General features: G+C 51.2%; 2 protein-coding genes across 3 annotated transcripts; one reads left to right on the forward strand and one right to left on the reverse strand.

Moving 5' to 3' along the window:
* The first annotated feature begins 1,100 nt into the window (after window positions 1-1,100).
* Window positions 1,101-10,236, forward strand: RACGAP1 (Rac GTPase activating protein 1). 2 transcript variants are annotated; one of them, XM_063420928.1, is made up of 17 exons: window positions 1,101-1,161; window positions 2,454-2,542; window positions 3,011-3,213; window positions 3,538-3,674; window positions 3,878-3,947; window positions 4,163-4,216; window positions 4,921-4,998; window positions 5,104-5,221; window positions 5,424-5,551; window positions 6,086-6,250; window positions 7,362-7,457; window positions 7,653-7,851; window positions 8,067-8,172; window positions 8,430-8,562; window positions 8,648-8,783; window positions 8,993-9,101; window positions 9,363-10,236. In XM_063420928.1, the coding sequence occupies exons 2-17, from the start codon at window positions 2,458-2,460 to the stop codon at window positions 9,436-9,438; spliced, it is 1,893 nt and encodes a 630-aa protein (XP_063276998.1). In that variant the 5' UTR covers window positions 1,101-1,161; window positions 2,454-2,457; the 3' UTR covers window positions 9,439-10,236. The 2 variants fall into 2 exon arrangements, with proteins under 2 accessions (XP_063276998.1, XP_063276999.1); XM_063420929.1 differs by lacking the exon at window positions 1,101-1,161 and adding an exon at window positions 1,226-1,349.
* Window positions 10,237-11,003: 767 nt separating this feature from the next.
* Window positions 11,004-13,762, reverse strand: LOC134563130 (interferon-induced protein with tetratricopeptide repeats 1-like). Its single transcript, XM_063420933.1, has 2 exons — window positions 13,743-13,762; window positions 11,004-13,073 (listed from the first exon to the last, which is right to left on the reverse strand). Exons 1-2 carry the CDS (start codon window positions 13,760-13,762, stop codon window positions 11,636-11,638), a joined length of 1,458 nt encoding a protein of 485 aa, XP_063277003.1. The 3' UTR covers window positions 11,004-11,635.
* Window positions 13,763-24,058: the final 10,296 nt, after the last annotated feature.

Raw genomic sequence — 24,058 nt, forward strand, 5'->3', positions numbered from 1 at the left:
AGGGGCAAATCGGGCTTTGGGGTGATTTTCTGTCTATAAAGTCATATCTCAGTGTCAGAACCTTTCCCTTGCTTGGCCATTGGCTCAGAGGACGAGCTGAGTCTCTTCCAGGCCTCACATAAACTATAAAACGTAGATAATTTCGGCTCTCTTCGTCAAGGAAGCCTCAGTAGTGTTTACTTTCCCCGAGATCTTGAGGCTATTTACAATCTATTACGAATTAATTATTATTAAGTTAAAACAAACGATATACCCCAAATAAAGCAGCTCCAACAAAGCAGCTGGATGATGAGAGCAATCTGCTTTATGAACTCCCTTCTCCACCGCGCAATTTTAAGCACTTAGTTCCGCTTTCCAATTGCTAATACCCATCCTTCAATTACCCGCTGTTTTGTTTCAGATTTAAAAAGATGAAAGCACGTTGTTATTTTATGATTATGTGAATTCCCCTTGTGCAATTGTTTACTTTGGGTTTTATCCGTTTGCATATTAAACGCCTGCACAGGGAAGGCTCGAAATGCGTTTCGCCTTTGGCACAAGTTGCCGGCTGTTGCTCAAATCAACGTTTAAAGACGAAAAAGCAGGCAAGGCATCGTATTTCTCAAATTACAACACTTCATCAACAGCCTCGCGGTGAATTTCAGCGCTCACCCGCTGCACCCAGCCCCTTGCTCAGACCTTTTGCACAAGCAGTGCGGGAGGCTCAGGCCCACACGAGCCCTGTGCCAATAGTTTTGCTCGAAATAACAACCAGGGCTCGGCCTGAGGAGGAGTTTTGTTGTCCAGAACTGTTTTTTTTTTCCCCAGAACTGCCCCTCATGAGCAGCGGACAAGGAGCAGGCCCAGGCCTGGCGGTGCCGGGCCCTCCCGGCATCCCCGTTGCTAAGCAACGCGTGCCGACCCCAGCAGCCAGCAGCAAAGATGGCCCCCGGGCGGCTTCAGCGCCCGCCCGGCCGCGCCCCACGCCCGCCCCGCCGAGCAGGCGGGCCGCGCCCTCAGCAGACATGGCGGCGAGCTGGCTTCAGGAACCCGCTGAGTTCAGCCAATGAGAGTCCGGGGGGGGAACTGGGGTCAGCGGGGATTGGCTGGAGGCGCGGATTCAAACCGGAGCGCGGGGCGGTTGGGGCTGCGCGCGCCGCTGGGGCCGGAGCCGCGGCCCAGGTGAGGGATCCTGAGGAGATCCTGAGGAGATCCTGAGGGGAGCCTGAGGGGAGCCTGAGGGGATCCTGAGGAGATCCTGAGGGGATCCTGAGGAGATCCTGAGGGGATCCTGAGGAGACCCTGAGGGGACCCTGAGGAGACCCTGAGGGGACCCTGAGGAGACCCTGAGGGGACCCTGAGGGGCTCAGGTGAGGGCAGGGACGGGCTGGGGGCGAGCTGGGAGGGACCGGGGGCTCGGGGGTGTGCGAGGGCTCTGGAGGGCTGAGGGGATCGGCGGATCCGGACCCGCCCGGGCCCGTTCCCCCGTGGTTTCGGAGGGCGGCTGTGGGCGCTGTACGGGCCGGGCCCTGCGGCCCCCAGGCCGCGGGGGTGGCGGTGAGGGCGGGAATGGTGATGCTGGTGCTGGAATTGAGGCACCGAGCTGTGCGTGCCCTGTGCTGTGAGCTCGCACCACAAGGGCAGAGCTCTTCCACTCCTCTAGAGAAATAATAGAGAGAGCTATTAGAGAAATAGCTAATAGAGAAAGCTTCGAGGTATCAGTGAAATCTCTACCTGTAAAACAGGTACCCCAAAGCCTTCTGTGTTATGTTGTATTCCCTGCTGGCACCTCTCCCAAACCTTCCCGCACCAGCTCGTTGCCCTGCCTGCCCCAGCCACCTCTGCCATTAGTGAAGTCATTTCTGTCTTGCTGAGCTGGAGACTTTCCCCTTCGCTGCCTCTGTTTATGCCGTTGTTGCTGCTGTTTGAGAGAAATGTGCTGACTGGTTGAATTTTAACAGCTATTTGCAGGAGGAGCTGTAACTTAAAAATGCAGCTAAATTTAAAACTGTATTAAAATTCCCCGGAATGTTGCTCCTATTTTTATCTTACAAAGTGCTGAATACTTGCAGGTTTTTAGTGGCCTATATAGTACCAAGTTATTTGTAGACAGGGCATGGGCTGTGTGCTGTACTCTTTCTGAAGGGAAGGACTTGGGATCCCTCATCTTGCCTTGGGTTCTGAGCCTCTGTGCTGTGCTGGAGGATAGTGGAAGCACTGAGGTGGGCAGAGCTGCCTCTCTCCTCTCTGTTACCCATAAACTGTGCAGGGCTGTGGATTTTCATTCCCAATGAAAAAAGAGAACGTGCATATATCTCCCTAAAACATGAGTTTTGTTCCTGCAGCTTCTCAAACCCGCCTGAAAGCATTAACCCTGAGGCTGGCTCTCCTTCCTTTGGGCTGGTTTCCTCTGGGAGGTGGGAGGGGAGGGCTGGGCTGTGGTTAGCTGTGGTTAGCTGTGGTTTTTTTGGCAGGAGGATGGAGATTGCCATGGTGAACCTGCGGGGTCTGTACGAGCAGCTCACGCGCCAGGCCGAGCTTCTGAGCGAAGGCAACGAATGCCGTGAGTTTTGTTTCCTGGAGAATCTGCTCAGGATGCTAAAACCAGTCCCGTTTGGGTTTTTCCTTGGTGGAGAAAGCTGAATTTCTGTGCAGGGCCAGGTTCTGCTTGTGGCAAGCTGGCTTTATGCAACATCTCATATTCTGGCTGGTGCTGGCAGGAAGGGCTTGGTCTAAAAAATGGAAGAGTCTCTTGTGTGGCTGGGTTGGGTTCTCCACGCCTCGATTGGGAGCAGGCTGGGCATGAGGAGGAAGAATTTCTTCATGGAAGGGGCTGCCCAGGGATTAGAGGGGGCTGCCCAGGGAGGTTTGGAGTACCCATCCCTGGAGGTGTCCAAGGCTCAGTGCTCTGGGCTGGGTGACAAGGTGCACTCAGTGCTCTTAGAAGCCTTTTCCAGCCTCAGGATTCCTGGGATGAACCTGCTGCCAGCTGCTCCTCTGCTTGCCCAGCTGAAGTTTTTTCTCTCCGCAGAGTTTATTCAATTAGCAAAGAACTTCGAGGAGTACCGGAGGAAGTGGCAGAAAACAGAGCACGAGCTGGGCAGGTACAAAGATCTCCTCATGAAGACAGAAGCTGAACGCAGTGCTTTGGACGTGAAGCTGAAACACGCCCGCAATCAGGTGGATGTGGAGATCAAACGGAGGCAAAAAGCCGAGATGGACTGTGAGAAGCTGGTGAGTAATTCCTGTGTTACCCATCAGCTCTTGAGAGAGTGGAGACAAGGCGATTAAACTGCATTGATCAGTGGCAAATAAGGGCTGGCACTCATGGGAAGGGAAAAAAAGAAAGCAGGGAATTGGCTCTGCTGCTCAGAGCAGCCTTCTGCTTTGGTCTGGGAAAGGAGACTGGCTGCTGATGCTGCCATTACCTGCCTGCAGCCATCAGCAGTCCATTGACACAAATTGGGAGAGCTTATCTCTGGTATCTCTGACACTTGGTGGGCTCTTACAGTAATTAAACACGGTGAATCCAGATGCTGATGTTATCCCTGCTCACAGGAGAGGCAAATCCAGCTGATTCGGGAGCTGCTCATGTGTGATGCCTCGGGCAGCATCCAGCTCAGCGAGGAGCAGAAGTCTATGCTGGCCTTCCTGAACAAGCCACAGGCTTCTGTGGGAGCTTCAGGCAACAAAAGGTAGGGAAACAGCATTTTATGGAGGTAAATGATTTTATCTGAGGCATCAATCCTCCCTGACACATTCTGCAGCCATGTCAACAGTCTTCCTTTGTGTTCCACTTTGAAACGCGGCTCTTCTGAGTCAGTGGGATTGTTCTGGAACCGTGACTGACTGAAAGCCAAACTGATACGACGAGCTTCTTGTAATTTTTGTTTTTCAGGCTGTCTACAATAGATGAATCTGGCTCAATTCTGTCAGACATCAGCTTTGACAAGACTGATGACTCACTGGTAATGCAACTCCACGTTCTGAAGTTCTCCTCCCCTGTAGAGCCCGAGGGGAGGGGGGTTGATCTCCAGAGACCCTTTGTGTTTAGATTACCGGGGTATTAACCTGGCTGGGCTCATTTGCATTTCCCGGGTGTGCTGTTGGCTAAAATCTGATGCAAGCCCTGCCCGGGGCTGTGTGGTGTTTGCCATTAACCATGGCTGTGTGTTTCCCCCAGGACTGGGATTCCTCGGTGGTGAAAGCTGTCAGGCTGAAGAGGAGAGAGAAGCGGGTATTGTTCAATTGTTCCCTGTCACAGTTTCCACTGTTCCCCCTGGCTGCCACAATGCCACCATCTGTCACCTCAGGCCACCTGTGGTGACCTCTGAGCCACTGAACACAGTCACACATGGACGTGCTGCTGCTGTGGGGGTTTAGATCGAAATTTAGGTCTAATTTATGTAATTGTTTGCCTACTGAAAATGAGTGGAGTTTCTGTATATGCTGTGGTTTGCAAGAAAACACCCGGAGATTATCAACAGCTCCCAGATTAGGGGAAAATGGTGTAGGAAGTGACCATTTTTCTGTTCTGTAAAGGAGTTTGTGCTTGTTCTGCTTTAACTGCAGAAGACACAGGTGGGAAAAAGCCTGAAACCATCACTTAGTGGAGCTGGGAAGAGTCTGGGACTTGTTTAATTGCTGTTTTTTTGGGTTTTGTCTATGTAGTTCGTGGGGTTTGGGGATCTTTTGTCCTTTCTTATCGGGTGTCTTTTTTTTTCTGAACTAAATTATAAAGCTGGCTAGGAAAATTATCTGAAAGAAGTTCCCTAATTCTTCCAACTCCCAAAGTTGCCACGAAGCAGAGGCTCCTCTGAAGGACCTGTCTGCACACACCACAAATGCAGGAAGTGTTCAGTCCTTGTAGCCATCCTGGACCAGTGCAATGCCAGGTTAAATGAATTCCTGCTGCTGAGACAGGACTTGCTCTCTTTTCAGCGCTCTTCCAGGCAGTTTGCTGAAGGCCCCCCAGCTCCTCAGAAGAAATCCAGATCCATCAGCAGCACAGCAGAGCAGGTATGGTGGTCACAGCTGGGTTTGTTACAGTTCCTGCCTGATTCCACAGCCACTGGAACTCGTGTGCTGTCAGCACCGCTGTCACTGGTGTTCTTGTCATTCCAGGCTAATGAATCCATCGTGGCCAAGACCACTGTGACAGTCCCCAACGATGGTGGCCCAATTGAAGCCATCTCCACCATCCAGACTGTGCCTTACCCTCGGAGGAGCCGCAGGAAGAGCGGTGGGTGTGACATCCCCACCCTGTCCTGACATCCCCACCCTGTCCTGACATCCCCACCCTGTCCTGACATCCCCACCCTGTCCTGACATCCCCACCAGTCACCCTGAACGGTTCATTATCCCTTCCAGGACCTGGGAGCTGCTTCTGGTTGATGATTTTGGGGGCAGAGGGTGGTTCCAGCCTCTCCTGTTGTGTCTTGCAGGTCCTCTGCAGGCCTGGAACAGCGAGTCCAGCCTGGGCAGTAAGCAGGAGTCCAAGGCGGACACCGACGGCTCCAGCACCCCGCAGCACAACGGGGGAGTGAGGCTGCACGACTTTGTTTCAAAAACGGTGGGTCCAGGGGCAGCAGGAGCTCGCAAAAGCATCTCCTTCCACCTGGGAATGTGAGATAAGAGGCTGCCAGCTGTGTCAAGGGAGGTTTAGGTTGGATATCAGGAAAAGGTTCTTCTTCCAGAGAGGGGGGTTCATGCACTGAACAGGCTGCCCAGGGAATGGGCACGGCCCCAAGGCTGCCAGAGCTCCAGGAGGATTTGGACAATGTTTCCAGGGATTGTTGGGGTGTTTGCAGGACCAGGAGCCCTGTGGGTCTCTTCCAGTTCAGGCTATTCCATGATTCTGTGGCCAGAGCTCCAGGAGAATTTGGACAATGTTTCCAGGGGTTGTTGGGGTGTCTGTGCAGGGCCAGCAGCTGGGCTGATCCCTGTGGATCTCTCCCAGTTCAGGCTATTCCATGATTCTATGGTTACATCTCAGGTCAATGTGAACTGCACCAGTCACCTGCACGGATCAGGGAACTGCTGCCCAGTTTAACTCCTGACTTACCCCACCGACCTCTCCCACCCCTCTCCCTCTCTGCACCACCAGGTTATCAAGCCAGAATCGTGCGTTCCCTGCGGGAAGAGAGTCAAGTTTGGGAAGATCTCTCTGAAGTGCAGGGACTGCAGGGTGGTGGCTCACCCCGAGTGCCGCGAGCGCTGCCCCCTGCCCTGCATCCCCACGCTGGCGGGCACGCCGGTGCGCATCGGCGAGGTGGGTCTGTGCCCGGCCCGGGCCACCACAGGGCCCTGTGGGGACTGAATTTGGGGAGATCCCCAGGGAGGGTTCCCCAGGAGCCCCCCGGGCCTTGGGGTTCATTGGTGTTCACAGGCAAGGAGACTCCAGACTGGTGAGGAGATGAGGAGATGAGGATTTATTTGGAATTCCACCCCAGGAAGGCAACATGGTTACTAAGGGAGAGGAGGAAGTGATAATAAATCCTCCTTTTAACCCCTCTGAGGGTCCAAGCTAGCTCAGGCCTTCTCAGGCTCTGGAGGAATATATCATAGACAGGAAAAAGGATCCAAAAGAGGCTCTAACCCTCAGCTGCAGTAAGGTGTTTATTCCAGGTGATCTTCAGAGGAAAGGAGGGTGTGCACAGAGGAACAGGCTCTTTGCTCAGCTCTTGTCAGGGAGGGGCAGTTTGGGACACAGCCAATGGGGTCAGAAAGGGAAGGAAGGGTAAAACTACGTGGTACAAGCTCTAGGGGTCCCTGAGGGGGGAGAGACCATTCCCACAGGGGAAGGTAACAAGGAAGGAGGGGGAGAGAGGGAAGGGGAGAGGAGCAGAGCCTCCAGAGGCCTCCAGGGCAAAGAGGGCGAGCCCTCTCCCTTTGCACCCTTAACAGAGAGATTCAAAGTGGGTGCAGACAGATCTTCAGGCCAGTGGGGTTACAGATACTGCAGGGGAGGTTACAGACTTGGGATTAACTATAAACTTCCCAGTGGTGAGCCAGAGCAAACCACTTCTATAAAATGCAATTCCACAGGGCCCCACCACACTTTAGGACTGCCTCAGCTCCAAGGCTGCCTTCCCCAGCACAGCTCCTGTTGCTCAGAGCTGCATAATGACATGCAAATGAGCTAATGCATCGTTCCACAAGCAGGGAGGGGGTGTAGGGGTGTGATGGCAGGAGGGCGTTGAGTGGGGAAGGTGGCAGCTCAGCGTTGTGCTGATGGATGTGGTGTTTCTCCATCAGTCCTGAGAAGAGCAACAATTCTTGTTTTCAGACCATAGATCTTGCTGTGAATTCCTGAGAGAGTGTTTTCCATGTCTTGGTGACTGAATCTGTCTTTTGTTTTTACTTTCCCTTCTGCCTTTTAGGGCACCTTGATGGATTTTGTCCCTTCTACTCCTCCAATGATCCCTTCCATCATCGTACACTGTGTTAATGAGATCGAGCAACGAGGGCTGCATGAGGTAAGAGGAAAATGAGGTGTGAAACAGTGCTAATGAAACAGGTTGTGGTGTAAGGGAAGCAAACTGTTAACCCAAATATCCCTTATTTATGGTGTGCATTGTGCTGCCCAGAGGGCGACTCAGGTGTGTGGAGAAGGTGAGGGTGGGCAAAAAATCAGTTGACTTCCTCCTCTGAGCCAAGCTTTGTGCCAACAGCAAGGCATTTACCGCATCTCTGGCTGTGACAAGACTGTGAGGGAGCTGAAGGAGAAGTTCCTTAGATCAAAGAACATTCCTTTGCTCAGCAAAGTGGACGACATCCACGCCATCTGCGGCCTTCTCAAGGACTTCCTGCGCAGCCTGAAGGAGCCCCTTCTCACTTTCCGGTTAAACAAGACTTTCATGGAAGCTGCAGGTGAGGAATTGCTGCCTCCAGCTCTTCCCTGAGGCTCAGTGGTTTTGCTGTCAAAGGAGCCAGAGTGGAGCCCTCGTGCCCGAGTTCTAGTTGGGCAGGACACAGGATTGAGAAGTTTCTGGCTTTATTTCTCAGGGTAGCTGTGGCTGTGAGGGGAATATTGCAGCTTCTAGGAGCACTTTCTTATGTCTAAATATTGGTTTTTGTCCTGCTAGAAATACCAGATGAGGACAACAGCATTGCTGCTATTTACCAAGCAGTTGGAGAACTTCCTCAGGCCAACAGGGACACCTTGGCTTTCCTCATGGTCCACCTGCAGAGGTACATCCTGATGGACAGGAGGGTTGGAACCAGGAGATCTCAAAGGTCCCTCCCAACCCAAACCATTCTGTGATTTGAGAGGGAAAGGTTACCCCACTGGTGCTTTTTTTAATTTGGTCTAATTACTGCTTATGAACGTGAAATCTTTATTTTAGAACAAAGCTGCTCACTCAGAGGCCAGGTGTGTGTGGGACGAGGGACTTGTATCACCAGTGAAAGGGCAAAGCTGCATTCTTTCTTAATTTCTTTTGATTCAGGGTGGCTCAGAGCCCAGACACTAAAATGGACATCTCCAATCTGGCCAAAGTCTTTGGCCCAACAATCGTTGCCCACGCTGTGCCAGATCCTGACCCCATGACCCTCCTGCAAGACACGAAGCGTCAGCCCAAGGTGGGCCAGGCCTTGCTGATTTTCTCTCTTCCAGCCCAAAGTGTTCCATGGTTCTGTGACCAGTGACTCACACGTGTCCCTGCAGGTCGTGGAGAGACTCCTGCTGCTGCCCATGGACTACTGGAGCCAGCTGATGATGGTGGAGCAGGAGAACATCGACCCAGCACACGTGATTGAGAACACCAACGCCTACTCCACCCCACGGACACCCGAGGTTCAAGGTAATCCTGTCACTAAAAACAACAACCCTCAATCCACGCAGCCTTGGGAAGGCTCTCAGAGCCAGCCCAGCTTCATGGAGGGAGAGGGAAAAGCAAATTTGAAATGCCAGATTTGTGTAGTGCTTTTGACAGATGCCAGGGAATGCCTGATGTTCCCTGTACAGCGAGGGAATCTTCAGTGTCCCCACAGTGCTGCTCTCTTTTGGCAGTGAGCATCCTGGGCCCCCTCACCACTCCAGAGCAGCAGCTCTCCAAGACCCCCTCGTCCAGCTCCCTGTCCCAGAGGGTCCGCTCCACCTTCAGCAAGACCACCCCCAAGTAAGTGCCACTCATGGCGTGTTTGGGATGGCTGCAGGTGATCTGGGTGCTCTAGGGGACAACTGAAACATTTGGGGACAGCCTGCACTTAAAACCTGCTCAGCCCTGCCTCGATCTGTGCTGTGGGAGATGGGTAACAAAGATCCTCTTGTGGTTTGGGAGGTGGGTGAAATTTGGATTTCCCTGGAAAAGGGAGAGTGTTGGACCTCTTTGCCCAGAATTCCAAACTGAATTCCAATTCTTGTGTTTCTCTTGAATTAGATTTGGGAGCAAAAGCAAGTCAACCACGCTGCTTGGGCATCAGGGGCTCTTTTTTCCCTCTCCTATGCTGAAGTGAAGACCTGGGAGTTGGTCTTGTCCTGGCATTTGCACACCAATGCTCACAAGTAGAAGAAACACAGGTTGTCTCCACGGCCCCTGGCAGCTTATATTAAATGGTATTTTTGCCTTTTATCTTTCAGCTTAACTGAGACTTTTAATGGGATTTTATAGTGCAATTTATTTTTATTATCTAATGCTGTGCTGAATGTAGTATTGGCGAAGACAGTAACGAGCAGGATTAGTTCAGTGATAATCATTAAAAAAACTCTAGAGAACTGGCATTTTCACTAACATCTGTTTTTCCCCCCGTGTAAAGTAAAGCAGTCACAAACTGCGGGTCAGCTGGTTGGGGTTTTTAGGACTCTGTAGGACGTTCCTGACACAGCAATGTCTGAATTTTGTCAGAATCCAGGCGTTTTCCAGCAGCAGTGTCCCACCGGGCTGGTGGTGCAGCTGGAATCCTGAGGATGGCAGTGTTGGACTGGGTTAGTGAACAAAAGCCTCTTTAACAAACTCCCGAGGGACTGTGGCTCCTTTAAAGGAACATTTCCTGCTGCTGTGTTTGCAAGGGGTGAATGCTGTAGAGGAGGGTGCAGAGGCAAAGCCAAAGCATTCCCAAAGGAATTCCTGGTGCTGGTGAGGGAAGGAGGGTTTGTTCAGTGGGGTGGGGGTCCTGCTTTCCCAGGCCAGGGTCTGGGACCTTGCCCAGGCTGTGTGGAGACACCTGTGGAACACACACGAGTTTACCAAGTGTTTTTATTGAGCTTTGGAAAACTGTCCTGACTGTGCAGTTCAGTAAATCCTGATTGTTTTACACAAGCCACACTTCTGTGTTCTCTGCCTCGTGGTTTTAACTTTGTGCTGTGGATTTTCAGCCAGGCACGTGTGGCCTCCCTGGGGGCTGCTGCCCCCAGGACTGATCCCAGCCAACTTTGCTGCTGGGGCAGGATCCTGCCCTGGGCTGCGGCTCCTGGGCCCAGGGAAGGAAGGAGGATCACAGGTTTGGTCCCCACTGTTGTGTTGGGAGATGAAATAGCCCCAGGTGGGTGTGGTGGCCTGGGGTGTTTCTCTTTCCCCTCGATTGTGAGGTCTGGGGGTGAAGTGTTTGTGGTGCTGACCCACTGCTGGGGAGTGTTTCTGGCCCCTGGGTGCTCAGACACACCAGGTAGGCATGAGAGGGGCACTGAAGTGTGTTCTCCTCACCCAAATTCTGGTTTTGGGCAGCCTTGGGCCTTTCCTGGGGCATCTCCTCCCAGTCTAGGTCCTTGCCTGTTCCTCACTGGAGCAGAAACACGGTCACTGTTGGTGGGACCTGCTGAGGGACATCTGCCCTGGGCCCTGTGACACTGCTCTGGGGGACATCTGAGGAAGCCACCCCCACTCAGGTACTGCTGGGCACAAAGGTGACCCTGGCAGTGCTTGGGGACATGACTGGGGTGGGGAGGTGTCCACCTGTGCCCACAAATTCCAGGTGGGAAGGGCCTGGGATGATGGAGAGTGAGAACAGTGAGGACAGGGCGGATCTTTGGCATTCCATGCTCTGGATGCTTCAGGCTGCAAGAAGACACCAACAAGGAGAAATCATGCAGAGAAAAATATTTATTGCTCAAAAAATGTTAAAAGCCTCAGTCTGGCTGCAGAAACAGGGATGAAAATGTTATTCCTGGTGGGAACCATACAAGAAAGGCCTGGTGTACATCAGGCAGAGACAGGCATGCGTGTGCTGCTGAGGATTAGTGCAGATAAAAATCACCTTTGTGGGCTCCCTAACCAGCAGAGCTTAATGCATTTGGACAGGCCAGGGACCATCTGTATCCTGTACAGAAGAACTTCACCCCCATCACAGCTCCTCACTGTGCAGGAATCCAGCTCCTGGTTCATTGCAAATGTAGAATTGTTACCATTAATGAGTTGATTTCTCACATTGATCAGGATTCGGTTCTGATCAGTGGCGGTGCCAAGGGGGACACACAGGTCCACACCTGAAGATTGTGCTCACACCCCATAAACCAAATTCTTCACTCTTGTTCTCATTCCCCCTGGGAGAAGCAGGACACAGCAGCAGGGTAAGCTTTGGGTACTCGGTCACCCACTGGATTTGACGGATGAGCAACGGCACAACACGAAGAGCTGACAGAACCTCCACGTCCACGTGCGGGACGCGCCTGCCGTGCAGAGCCCTCCCGGCCTCCTCACCTTGGGAAAGCCGTGCCCTACTCTGCAGGAGGGGGCTGATCCCCGTCCTCCAGGCCCAGGGGAACGTTCTGCCCGGGCAGGTGCCGGTCGGCCTCCTGCAGGAATCGGTAAATGCCGTCGGCGGTCTCGGCGTCGCCGTTGCGCCGGTAGGTCTCGGCCATCCTCCTCAGCCTGCGGCCGCAGTCCCTCCTCTGGAACGTCTGCATGGGGATGCTGTAAGCTTCCATGAACTTGGCCTTTGCCCTGTCCTGGGATCCCCGGCGGTACAGGAGGAACTTCCCCCAGTTGATAAGCAGGCCTTGGCGGCACCGGAGGCTCAGGGTGTCGCTTTGCTCCTGCAGCTCCATGTAGATCTCTTCCTCCCGTGCTGGGTCTCTCTCACCGATTAACTCTGCCAACTGCAGCTTGACAATTGTGATGTCAAGGTCTGGATGCCCCTGAACAATTTGCTGCAGGTGATTGATGGCTACATCCAGGATCTCATCCTTGTCTTCCTCATTTGCTTGAAGCCACTGCTGCTTGTAGCTCTTGGCCAAGGCCTGGTAGAGGAGGTGATAACCTGGGTCGTCCTCCAGGGCTCGCCGGGCGATCTCAACTGCTCGATCTGTCGACCGTGGGATCCAGAACATGATTGATAGTTTGAGGACCTCGGGGTCAGAGCTTTCCTCTGCGCATTCTTCCACCAAGCCAATTGATCTTTCCTTAGCTACATGTTCAAGCAGCTGGGCCAAATATATTTTGGCTCTGTAGTTATTTGGCTGCTCCCTGACGACTCTTTCCAAGTGGATGGTGGCTTCGCTCGCAGCGTCAGGTTGCCAGGAGAATTTCCAGGAGGAATAAAGAGCCATTGCGAGCCCAGTGTGGAAGGATCTGTTGTCTGGTTCAAGCATCAAGGCCAGGTCGAAGCACTCTCTTGCCCGGTCCCCGTTCTGGGCTCTGATAACCAGCAGGGACCAGCCCTTCTGGGCCTGGATGTGCGGGATCAGCCGCATGTCCCAAGGATGTGGGCAGAGCTGCTGAGCTCGTTGCAGGTAGGATCGAGCCTCCTGATAGGAGCCCTGCAGGTAGTGAACCCAGGCGTAATTCCCGTAGATAATCACCGAGCCCGCAGTCGCTGCTGCCTCCTCCTGCTGCTCGTTGTGCTCCTCAGCAGCTCGGAGGCTCCGCAGAGCCTCTGCGCTCTGGTTGTTGAGCTGGTACAGGTGGGCCTGGAGCCCCAGGAGGGCCACCTGGTTCTGGTGGGCCGTGTGGTTGATCTCGATCTCCAGCTTCTGCAGGAGGTGCTGCGGGTTGTACACCTGAATCCCCATCTTCCAGGTGAAGTGGCACTGGAGGGCGTCCAGCTGCTCCTTCAGCTCCTCCCTGCTACAGAGAGGAAACAGTGAGTAAGGGAAGGGTGCGACCCTGGGGTGCCCACACAGACGGGGAAAAGAGGAAGGGAGGTGGAAGATAAAACTCAGCAGTTGCTCAACACATCCCTTGCGCTCAGGCTACTGAAGTTCTGCAAATCGTCGTTGCTATCAGCCCATTTTTCAGGGAGCTGAGAGCCTTCCCCTTGGAGAGCAGCAAGGAATGAAATCAGCAGTGCCTGGAGGCAGGGCTGCTCTCACCTAAGGAAAGGCCCTGGGAGGGACTGAAAAGGGAGAGTAGAGCCAGTCCCACCCACACACCCAAAGCTTCCTCACTTTCTGTTGAGAGGAGGCAGGGATTGTGCCTTCAGCTGAAGGGTGAATAAATGGCTCAAAAAAGAGCCCAACAAGGTGAGATGTTGGGCTGGAGTGCCTCTTTTATGAGGGAACTGTTCAGCCTAGAGAAGAGGAGGCTCAGAAGGATCCTAGAGCTGTAAAAATACCTGCAGAGAGAGTGCCATGGCAAGAAGGGCACAAACAAGCCCAGGAAACTGAACTGTGAGAAGAAGAGACGCCCTACACAGTTTTTTTTTTCTGGACAGGTTGTGCAGTGTTCACCCTCAGGGAGACTCCAAAGCTGCCAGGATTCAGTCAGGGGTGGCCAAGGTGATTTTCTGAAGCCCTTTCCAGACTCAGCATGGTGAGATTCTGAGCCTTGTCCCCCCAGCCCCTGTCACTGTGGGAGCTGTGACAAGAAGGGATGCTGTGCACTCACCTCAGGTTTGCTGCAGCCATGGTGTCACTGTCGGGGGATGATGGCTTGGCTGCTCCTCTTCCTCACAGCAGCAGAGCCTGGGCAGGAACCCAGGGCTGAGCTTTAAATAAGAAAGGTCTCTCCTGGGTGGAGTCAGACAGAACCACTCATCTAGGAGGAAATGAAACTGGAAGTGCTCAAACCGAAAGTATCCTTTTCCTCTCCTGGGAGGAGTCAGATGAAATCTAGGCTGAAACAAAAGTGAAAGACTTTAAACCAAAACCAAGGATCATGTCCTGAAGTTATCACCCTCCCTTCATAAAACGAGTCCCAGGTCTGGATGGACAGGAAAGGGAGCCCTGTGGTCAGGGCAGCAGAGTCTGAACTCCCCTCTGGACACTTTTCCCTGCTGGAAAGGACTTTAGCGTTAGAGCTTTTAGGAATTTCCCTGATGTGAGGTGAGGGAGGAGCCATCAGAATGGAAACACGGCATGGCTGTTACCAGTGATGAGCCAAGGGCTCTGTGTCACTGCAGGACCCTGTCCCCAGGGCTTATCTGTCTCTGTCCTGGCCGATTTCTGGAGTTATTCTTGTCTGGATCTGCCCTGGCAGCTTTGCTGGGGTTTATCTCCTCTGCCTGTCACACAGCCGCCCAGCTGAAGGGGATAACAATTGCATTTGCACAGTTTGCTGTGAGGTACCTGGGGCAAACCCCAAGTCCTCCCTCAAGGAGCAGGAAATGCTGGCAGAGCTCGGGATGGACCCAGGGGTACCAGAGACCCTCTGGGAATCCATTCCTGGCCATTTTGGCAGAGAAAATGCAGGTAAAATGCAGCACACGTGACATGTCTGGGTGTAGTGGAGGATTGCAGCCCTGGGAATAAAGATTCCAGCAGAGAGAGCAGTAGAAAATACATTAAAAAAAAAAAAAAAAAGTAGCCTCAGGTAGAGTCTAACCAGAGAAGAAACCACCAGCCTGGGAATCACATTCCTCCCAGCACAGAAGAAAAAGCATGTCACTGTTTTCTCCTCAGGATGCTGATGAGTCACTGCAGCAGCAAAGAAAGGAGGAGAATTTACTGCTGGAGGAGCAGGGGAGATGCTTTTATCCTCTGCCTTTATTTTTTCTGTTGCTGACAACCTTTAATAGGAAATGAGTAATTTGGCTATTAGTGTTAGCACTGCTGGATGAACAATGAGTGGTTGCTCTATCTTGATTAGGCTGAAGCACTAATTAGCCAACCAATAACATTTAATTCTGAATCCTCACATCAGCATCTTCTTTCAGCATCTTTCTGTGCGTTTGGGCTCCCCCAAGCTGCTTCTCTCTTGCCTGAGGTGGCCAGGATGAGGCTGTGAGTGCTGGGCAGATGTTTTGGCTCACTGGGCTGGGGCAGAACTGGCAGGATGGAGGAGAAAAATTCACTGCTCAAATCCCTCAGGCCTTGACAACAGCTCTTGGCTACATCTGCTAATATTAGGGCTGGTTTGAGGATGATTACAGTTCTGTGCAACAACTATTAATATCATACAAAGCTTGGATGGCAGTCAAAAATAACAGCAAATGAGAAAAGCACCAAGCAGCAGCCAAACAGGAAGTACAGGCAAGGCTTGGTGTTGTGAGAGATAAATGGTGGGAAGGAAAAGCAAAAGAGCTGCAATGAGATGCAGAGAAAAAAAAAATACAAATATTTTTGTTGGTGGTTTGAAAACAGTCCCTGGCTTCAAAACATTCTGTTACATCAAATAATGCTGATCGAATTCTGAGCTGATTGAGAGGAAATCCGGGTTTATTTGCCCAGAAGAAAATACCTGTTTGTTATAAAGTTCCTTCAGCTGATTCTGGGCCACGAGGAAGGGGCTGTGAACCACCAGAGTGAGCTGCACCATGGAGCAGGAGAGACACAACCTGGAAATGCTGCTCTGCAAACAGTGCCAGGGAAGCTTCAAGAAGCTCCATCCGAATAACCAAAACCAGAATTAAAAATGCCTTGAGGTGTGGCTGCAGAATTTCCCTGACAAAGCCTGAATCCTGGCTGAACATCTGAATTCTTTCTCTGTTCGTTGTCTGTAACCCCCTTACTGGAATTCAGGTACAGGTGAGGCTCCCGTGGGTGAGAAATCAGGTGATTTCCTGGAAAAGGCAGGTAACAAAAAGGTGTTTTCGGTTTGTCACAGTTTCTGCTGAAGCTTTTCAGCTCCCAGCCCTGCCCTGGGGTGCACTCACTGCTCTGCAGGTGGGTGCACAAACCCCTCGGGGGGGGGAAAAAGGTGGCAAAAGCAGAATTTAAACCTCATATTGGTGCTTGCACAGAGGTGTTTAATTCAATCATTAATTCCATAATTCATGGCTTTGTACAACCCCCCGCCCAAAAGCCTGGAAGTCTCCACCTGCTCAGGAATTTGAGGAGAGAATCCTTCACTGTCAAGGTGCTGAGGCCCTGGCAAGGCCACCCAGAGGGGCTGGGGCTGTCCCTGCATCCCTGGAAGTGTCCAAGGCCAGGCTGGAGGGGGCTTGGAGGAACCTGGTCTGGTGGAACCATCCTAAAAAATCTGGATGATTTTTTTAGGTCCCTTCCAATGCAAACCTTTCTATGAGCTCAGCATTTTTGATGAGGCCAAACCAGGGGATGTTTCTCCTGACAGAAGGGCTGATGAACTTCCAAAATTCCCATTTTTCCCCTTTTTTCTATTTCCTGACCATCTCTCCCAAGCCCAGGAGCTGCTGCAGGACTCGGTGCCAGCAGAGGGCAGAGGCTTCCCACGGATGATGTTCCAGTGCCGTTCTCTCCCCAGCCTGTGAAAAAACAGCAGTTTTGCACCACTTTTAGATTTTTTTAACAGTGTTCCAAGCCTCTCCCTTTAATTTGGATGAAAACATGTGTATTTGGGAAAGTGGTGTTTTCCTGTGGGTGAAAACAGGGAGGGAAAGCAGAGCAGGACCCCAGAGAGCTGCCCGGGGAGGGAGTTCATCCTCCTCACAGCTGAGCAGGGCCCAAGGGAAGGACTGGGCAGCGTTTAAAATGAAAAAGGAAATATTCTTTTACATAATACAGACAGAAACTGTGAAACAGTGTTCTTGCCTCACCACAATATTTGCCCTCTTTGTTTCCAAACTCTCAGGATGTGCAGCCTCTGTGCACACCCCGGTTCTTCCTCGCTCTGGCAGTGGGATTGGAGCTACTGAATGCTGCAGAAAAAGGTGACCTGGACTTTCTGCTTCACTCACCTGAGCCTCAGGTGCCAGGTAACCCCCAGGGCCTGGATTTGCTGCCGTGGGGTGAGGCAGGGAGCCCTGGCTGGAGCTGGCTGCACTCCAGCCCACACAGGGGATGCTTGTGCTGCTTTTCCCTCCTGAAACCTGAAATTTCAAGCAGAAAACGGAGCTGCATTTCAAAACTTTTACTCTGAAACACCTCCCTGAAGCTCCTTTCTCTCCCGAATCCATCTCCAAACAGTAAAAAGCTGTTTACAGCTTGGTGAGGCACCGAAGTCACCGCAGAGGCTCAATCAACACGAGAAAACGATTGCAGGGAGCAGAGAGGAGACGATAGGAGGGGTTCAGTTAACTGCCCTCAGCTCCTCTGCATCCCCACGGACCCCTGGGTGTGTCTGGAGGGGCTGGAAAACACCGAGATAGCAACGGCCTCCCCTGGCAGCCCAGGGAGGGCAGCTTATCTCCGGGAGCAAAGCCCTCCCTGCTATCAGCCCAAGAGACACCCAACTGTCTCCCAACTGCTCTGATGGGGGTGATAAACCCCCAGAATTTGCTGCTCAGCCGGGCTGGGGAAGTGCAGAGCACCGGGGAGGCTCAGCTGGGGCAGGGAGAGCAGCATCGCCCTGGCTGGGAGTGCTGGGAGAGGTTGGGATGCTGAGAGTTTTTAATTCTCCCTTTTGATCCAGCTCCTGCCCCTGTGAGGGGTTGTGGCCTTCAGTCATGTGAGAGCGCAGGCAGTGAAATTCAGGAGGAATTCAAAAAGGAAAGTGAAAAAGAAAAGGCGGTGAAAATTCAGGAGGAATCCAGAAAGGAAAGTGAAAAAGAAAAGGCGGTGAAAATTCAGGAGGAATTCAGAAAGGAAAGTGAAAAAGAAAAGGCGGTGAAAATTCAGGAGGAAACAGTTTTATGCTATCAAGGCATAAAAATAATGAAAATTCGGGGTGTTCAGATTTTGATAAGATTGCAGCAGCAGCAGTTTTCACTGGTAATTAACGGAGGGGTTTCTGTGTGGGGAAGGAATCAGTGGATCTCAGTCGTTCTCCAGAGGAGCAGCTGATGGAGGGTAAAGCCAAGGAGGCTGAAATGTGTCAAAACTTCAAAGGGAGATGGATCAGATGAGGGTTATAATTGACAGAGGAGAGAAATAAGAAAAAAACCCCAAAAAACAAACAAACCAACAAACCCCAACAAACAAACAAACAAAAACAAACAAAAAACCCCCCAAAAAACCAGGGTAGAGATGCACTGGAATTCATAATAGAGTTTCAGGTGGTTTGGGTAAGATTAAATTCATTCAGCAGGTGCCAGAAAGCCAAGAATGGAACTTTAACCCAGACAAGGTGGAAAACGGGCGAGGAAAAATGCCAAAGCTTTCTCTTAAAACAAAAGCTGGAGATGAGAGAGGATTTATGTGGTGCTGGGATCTGGGAAAAGAGTGGAACAAGCACTTAAACACCACCAAAGAGAGACTGCAACGGGAATTGGGCAAGATCCAACCCTCCCAAGCAAAGATAATTGAGCTCATTTACATCTCCAATGATGTTCTGAGCGCTGTGCTCCCGCAAGAGGCTGTAAATACACAAAGTTTTATGGCTTTTGATGCTGTTCCACGTGGCCCATGAGAAAGAGGGAGGATAAAATCACCCCAGAGCGTATCCAAGGCTGTGACAGACTGTGGCAAGTCCTGCTCAGAGGACAATTCTCCGTGGTTTCCTTGCAGAACAGAAAGGTAGAAGTGAAATCTGGTTTTGAGAGGTTAAAAATTGGATCAGGAATGGTGGAACAGGTCCTGGATTAGGCAGGAGAACGTTTCCTCCTCACCTTTTGTCGATGGAGGCTTCTGTAGACAGCTCGGAAAGGAAAATCATTTGAATTGCCATAAATAATTTTTTTTTTTTTGCCAGAAATAAATAAATGCCCTCCCAAGCAGGGATGGAGCCTGGATATTTCTGCAGACAGATCCTGGAAAATTCCCTGCTCCCTCAAGTGCTGTGTTTCTCTTGGGCCGTTGCTGGCCGGGATGGCAGCGCTCCCTCCTGAGGAGGATTTTATCCCTTGCCAAAGTCCCAAACGAGAGATTGCACAAATGTGATTTCCTCTGTGAGCAGAACTGGCTTTTCCAACCCACTCAACCTCTGGGCCTAAGGCTGAGCTTTGTTTTCTTGAGCTTTAGCTCGGCCCCGAGCCAGCAAAGCCTTTGTGTCCTGACTTTTATCAAAACACACACACAAAAGAATGGGGAGAATAAAAAAACAAACATGCAGCGTCTTCTAGAAAGAGAAAACAAACTCTCTCCCTAATTCTGAGTCTTCCTCCATCAGTTTTGAGGAACCAAAGGGACAGAGGTGAGTTGTTTTCTCTAAATTATCATTTAGATAAAATAATTATAATTTCAAAAGTAATTTGTTTTCTCTAAATTATCATTTCCCCCCTGTGAGGGGACAGCTCTCTGCTCACTGCTCTGTCAAGCAGAGCTGGAAGGGAATTTCTCACCCAGGCACCTCCAAACAGCCTCATCCCTTCTTTTCTTGTGGTATTATTTTCTTTTTCTTATTTTCTTTTTCACCTCTTTTTCCAGCTCACAGCACCTGAAGCTCTGAGAACCTTCCTGAGGGTTTATTTTTAGCACCAAGAGCTCCAGGCCCTGGGGAACGCCGTGAGTGATGCAGAAACACTTAAAAATCCCAAACTTTCCCTTTTTCCACACGACTGAGCTCTTAAACCTGCCCAGACTTTCTGATGGCTTCATCCAGCGGTCGTATTTCATTCCACGGGGTTTTATTTGATATTTCAGTTGAGATGTTTCTCCCTGCATAAATGTTTATCCCTTGACTCCCTCTCTCTGAAGCACAGAAATCCCAAAACCTCTTGCCCTGAGGGCCTTGATGTACAAATTTTTATGAGAAAAATCTTGCAAATGTTCAAATTCTATAAAATATTTTTTCCCACAATTATATACACAATTAACTTACTATCAGTTTAAATGCATTAATTTCATTTTATTTTCTCACTGTATGTAGCACAAATTCTGTTCTTCTCTCAGGAGAGTTTCATTTTTCACCTGGTTAGAAAATTGACCTTCTTCTTCCTTACTCTTCCTCCTATAAGATCTTCAGAAATGTGAAAAATCTCGGTTGGCACATAAATTTATATACATAAATATATATAAATATATAAAGTCATATATTTATATGTGTATTTTTGTTTAGAAAGTTGTAGGCAATTTAGTAATGAAGAGATTTGTCTTCAGGGGAATGTACCTGCGGCAATCAGAAAAAAGCTATATATAAAAAAATATATATGTTTATTTATATATATATATTTATATATAGTTTTTTTGTTTGTTTGGTGAGAATTCCTCAGGAACTGACACAAAAAGTCGGCTCATTGTGCAGGAAGCCTCCGTCAGCCGTGGAGAAATCGGATCAGGTATTGAGAAGTCAAGTTGTCTTTGTGAACAAGGTGAGTGATCAGATTACAGAAAGCAAATCCCTGTAAAAAAAAAACCAAAACCAATTCCAGGCTGTTCACTGCAGGCTGCAGAGCGCGGTGCTGAGACGTGAAACGTGTCAGGGCATGCACAGCATCACTTCTTGGAAATCACAGCCCTTCTCAGCATCAGCAGAATTTTTAAAATATTATAATTTTTATAATAAATTATAAGAATTATTATAATTTTTTTTTAAATTCTCAGCATCAGCAGAATTTTAAAATATTCTAATTTCCAGAGAGCAGAGGGAAATGTCACCTGGTGCTGAACCAGTGTTACAGGAAAGAAGGAGAGGGGAACAAAAAGTTGTGGTCAAACCCAGCAGAAAATACTCCCAGTCAGACTGGTCCTTGAAAGAAAATCTTAGAAAAAATCTAATAATCAATAACTAATCTAATAATCAATAACTAATCAATAGCAATAGCAAACCAAGGACTTCTGGAGAGGCACTCCCTCATTTCAGGCAGATCCCTCTGTGCTCCAGCAACGAGAACCAACCTGAGCTGATTGGGAGGAAATTAAGAGATTCCCAGTTAATGAGCCCCGAAACCCTCCCAGCTAATGAGCCCCGAAACCCTCCCAGCTAATGAGCCCCGAAACCCCCCCAGCTAATGAGCCTCAAAACCCTGCCAGCCTCAGGCACAGAGAACTCTGCAAAATGAGCAGAAAAAAAGGCAAAAAGGCCGGGGATGAACAGAAAGGCAGCGCTCAGCACTTTGGGGATGTTCAGCCTCTTTTCTCCCTTTTCTCTCTCTTTTCTCTTGCTAAGGGCCCTTCCCCAGGTGGCTTCGCCTCTCCTCAGCCTCATTTGCAGAGGATTGAGGATTCCAGCAAATCTGTGGAATTGGAGATTTCCCTCGCCCTGCCCACTCTTCCTCCAGCCCTTATCTGCCCTTACCTGTCTCCACTCGGTGGCTTTAAAAGTCCCAGACACTTCCTTCCCTTGTTTGTCTTGGCCTGAAAGGGAAATGTCTTGTGTGTCAAAGGTTTTGTGCAAATTCCTGGCCAAGCTCTTTCCTACCTCTGGCCTTGGTAAATCCAACTCCTTCTCCCAGCTGGGGATTTGCACGGTGAATTCAATTCTCTCCCCACATTTTCCCTCTCCTGCTGCACATGGGATTGAGATGGAGCAGGGGTTAAATCCCTACAGGCTGCTGCAAATCTGGGATGGAGAAGAAATTCTGGGTTTCAAATGTGTTTGCACAGAGCCAGAGTTTCTCAAGGGCTGTGCCAATGCCCCAGCTCTCAGTTTTCTTCAGGAAAATCACCTTAGAGACCCAAAGCAGGACATGGAGGTGCTGGAGAGGTGGGCAGGGGGCATTGCTGAGCTCTGCCTGGACTCTGAGGGGGGATTTATCCATGGAAAGGGAGCTCAGGCCTTGGCAGGGGCTGCCCAGGGGGGTTTGGAGTCCCCATCCCTGGAGGTGTCCAAGGAAGGACTCGGTGCTCTGGGAGAATCCCTCGTGTGGGATTTTCTGTCACCTTCCCTGGGTGAAGGACAGGCTGGACTTGGTGATCCCCAGAGCTTTTCCAGCCTCAGGGATTTTGGGATTCTGTGACCTCATCCCTCTTTCCCCAGGGCCCACAGAGGGACCCTGACAGTTCCTGTCACCCTGGAAGACTGAAAACCGTGCTCAGCCTGAGCCACCCTCCACAGCAGGACCCTGCTCTCCATTTCCACCCCAGACCTTTGCCTGGCCAAGACTCAAACGAGGACCTGGGAGGAGCCCTGGGGAGGTACCAGGTGCAGAACCAGAGCGTGGGGCCGAGTTTGGCGCTGCCAGGGCAGGGCTGGGTCCCCACCATGCTTCGGTTGGGAGCCCCTTCCTCTGCAGATGAGCACACCTTGATGTCGGCGCCGTGCGGTCGCCGCGCACCTGACTGGGGCAGGCAGCTGCTGAAACCACAGCCCGGGGGAAGCCAGCTCGCTGAGAGCAGCCTGAAAACAAAAAATACGGGTATGAAAAGAAAAAAATACGGGTATGAAAAGAAAAAATACGGGTATGAAAACAAAAATTACAGTTTTTTGTTAGGGCAGTTCTCACCCCGACCTCACCGGGCAAACAGGAAACTCCGAGCGAGGGTGCAGGGGAGCACCAGGAACGGACCCCAGGCCCCACCTGGGAGCGATTTTCAGGTCAGCACTCAGCTTTGCTGATGGCCTGGCATCCCAAACTCTCAGGGCTGCTGTTCCCTGAGATTCTCCTCGGGGTTGCTGTTCCCTGAGGTAATCAGGTTTTTCATCTTCTCCAGCCCTAAAGGTTCCACGCCGGAGCCAGAGATGACAAGCTGAGTCCACCAGTCCGTGTTCTCAAGGTTCTTATTATTCTTATTTATTCTTAATTATCTCTCAGTTCTGTCTCAGCTCTGCAGGGCGTCCCCAGCAGAGCAGGACTGGGCAGATCAGAGAGCCCTGCACGTTATGTACGGTACCCTTGACCCAACCACCATCCAAAATGAACTTTTTATTTCCAAAATTTTACCAATGCTTACTACCTATGCTAACATGTCATTTCTACTCTAAACCAATCCTTAAAATCTAGCTCAGCAAAAGATGAGGGACAAGAGCAAGAACAAGGAGCACAGGGGCCACTCCCCAATTCCTCCATCTTGTCTCTTCAAACCCATACACTACAAATCCTAAATTCTACATTTGCACTCTGTGATTAACTAAATACTGCTTATTTTGAATTCTCTCAGCTTGTGATTGTTCACACACTGTGGGCATTCACTGCCATGGCAGGGATCAGAGGCAGTGTCCCCCTGGGCTCTGTGTGACCCCTTGCACAGACCCCAGACCCCCTGCCCGGTCTCCAAACCCTCCAGGGTGGCCAGAGGAATGTTCTAGACTCCGACACCCACAGCAGGGCACGAGCTGGGCGCTGGCACTGCTGCCCTGAGCTGTGCCTGCAGGTGAGACGTTGAGCTGCTGCAGCCCTGCCCCAGCAGCGGCTCAGGTGCGGCGCTGCCGTTAGAGCCGCCAGGAAAATTGGTGAGGAGCCAAGAGATGGGGCAGCCCTGGGGTTTGTGCCTGCCAGTGCCACCACTGCTGCCAGGGCCTCAGAGTAAGTCACGCTCCCTTTCCTCCCTCACAATGCCCCTTCCAGCTCTGAGCTCCTCCAGGAACGCAGAATAAATCATAAAATCCCAGCACGGTCTGTGTTGGAGGGGACTTCAAGCTCATCTTGTCCCTGCCGTGGACAGGGACAGCCCCACTACAGCAGGGCTCCCCAAACCCCTTCACCTTGCCTGGTTTATTCCACTTTGACAGCTCCAAAATGAACCACGGTGAGGAGGAGCAGCCTCTGCTGCTGCCCCGTGCCAGGATCTGCAGCTGGAGGGGCAGGAAGAGGTCGCTGATCTCAGCAAGGCACCTCCGTCTTTCTCCACCTCTGTTTCTCCATCCTGGCCCTGTCCTGCCCTCCCTTAGCACAGAGTTCAGAGCGTTTCACCAGCCCTGCTCCAAGTTTTTCATTGCTGGAATTCCCAGAACCATCCCCGGAGCTCCCTGGGGTCAGCACCTGCCCGTGGGTGACACTGAATGCGTCCGTGGTGATTTGGGCCTGGCACAAAGGCACAGCAGGGCACTGCCGATGGCACTGCCAGGGCAAAGAGCCCCTTCTGGGGCTG

The sequence above is a fragment of the Prinia subflava genome, chromosome 34 (genome assembly GCF_021018805.1).
Source record: "Prinia subflava isolate CZ2003 ecotype Zambia chromosome 34, Cam_Psub_1.2, whole genome shotgun sequence".
NCBI lineage: Eukaryota > Metazoa > Chordata > Aves > Passeriformes > Cisticolidae > Prinia > Prinia subflava.

Bases quoted from the DNA above. Each gene is read 5' to 3' on its own strand.
- RACGAP1 (XM_063420928.1), top strand. From the start codon at position 2,458: ATGGAGATTGCCATGGTGAACCTGCGGGGTCTGTACGAGCAGCTCACG. The intron at 5,222-5,423 runs GTGGGTGTGACA...TGTGTCTTGCAG, and splicing joins GAGGAGCCGCAGGAAGAGCG to GTCCTCTGCAGGCCTGGAAC. The intron at 8,784-8,992 runs GTAATCCTGTCA...CTCTTTTGGCAG, and splicing joins ACGGACACCCGAGGTTCAAG to TGAGCATCCTGGGCCCCCTC.
- LOC134563130 (XM_063420933.1), bottom strand. From the start codon at position 13,762: ATGGCTGCAGCAAACCTGAG. The intron at 13,074-13,742 runs GTGAGTGCACAG...GCAACTGCTGAG, and splicing joins ATGGCTGCAGCAAACCTGAG to TTTTATCTTCCACCTCCCTT.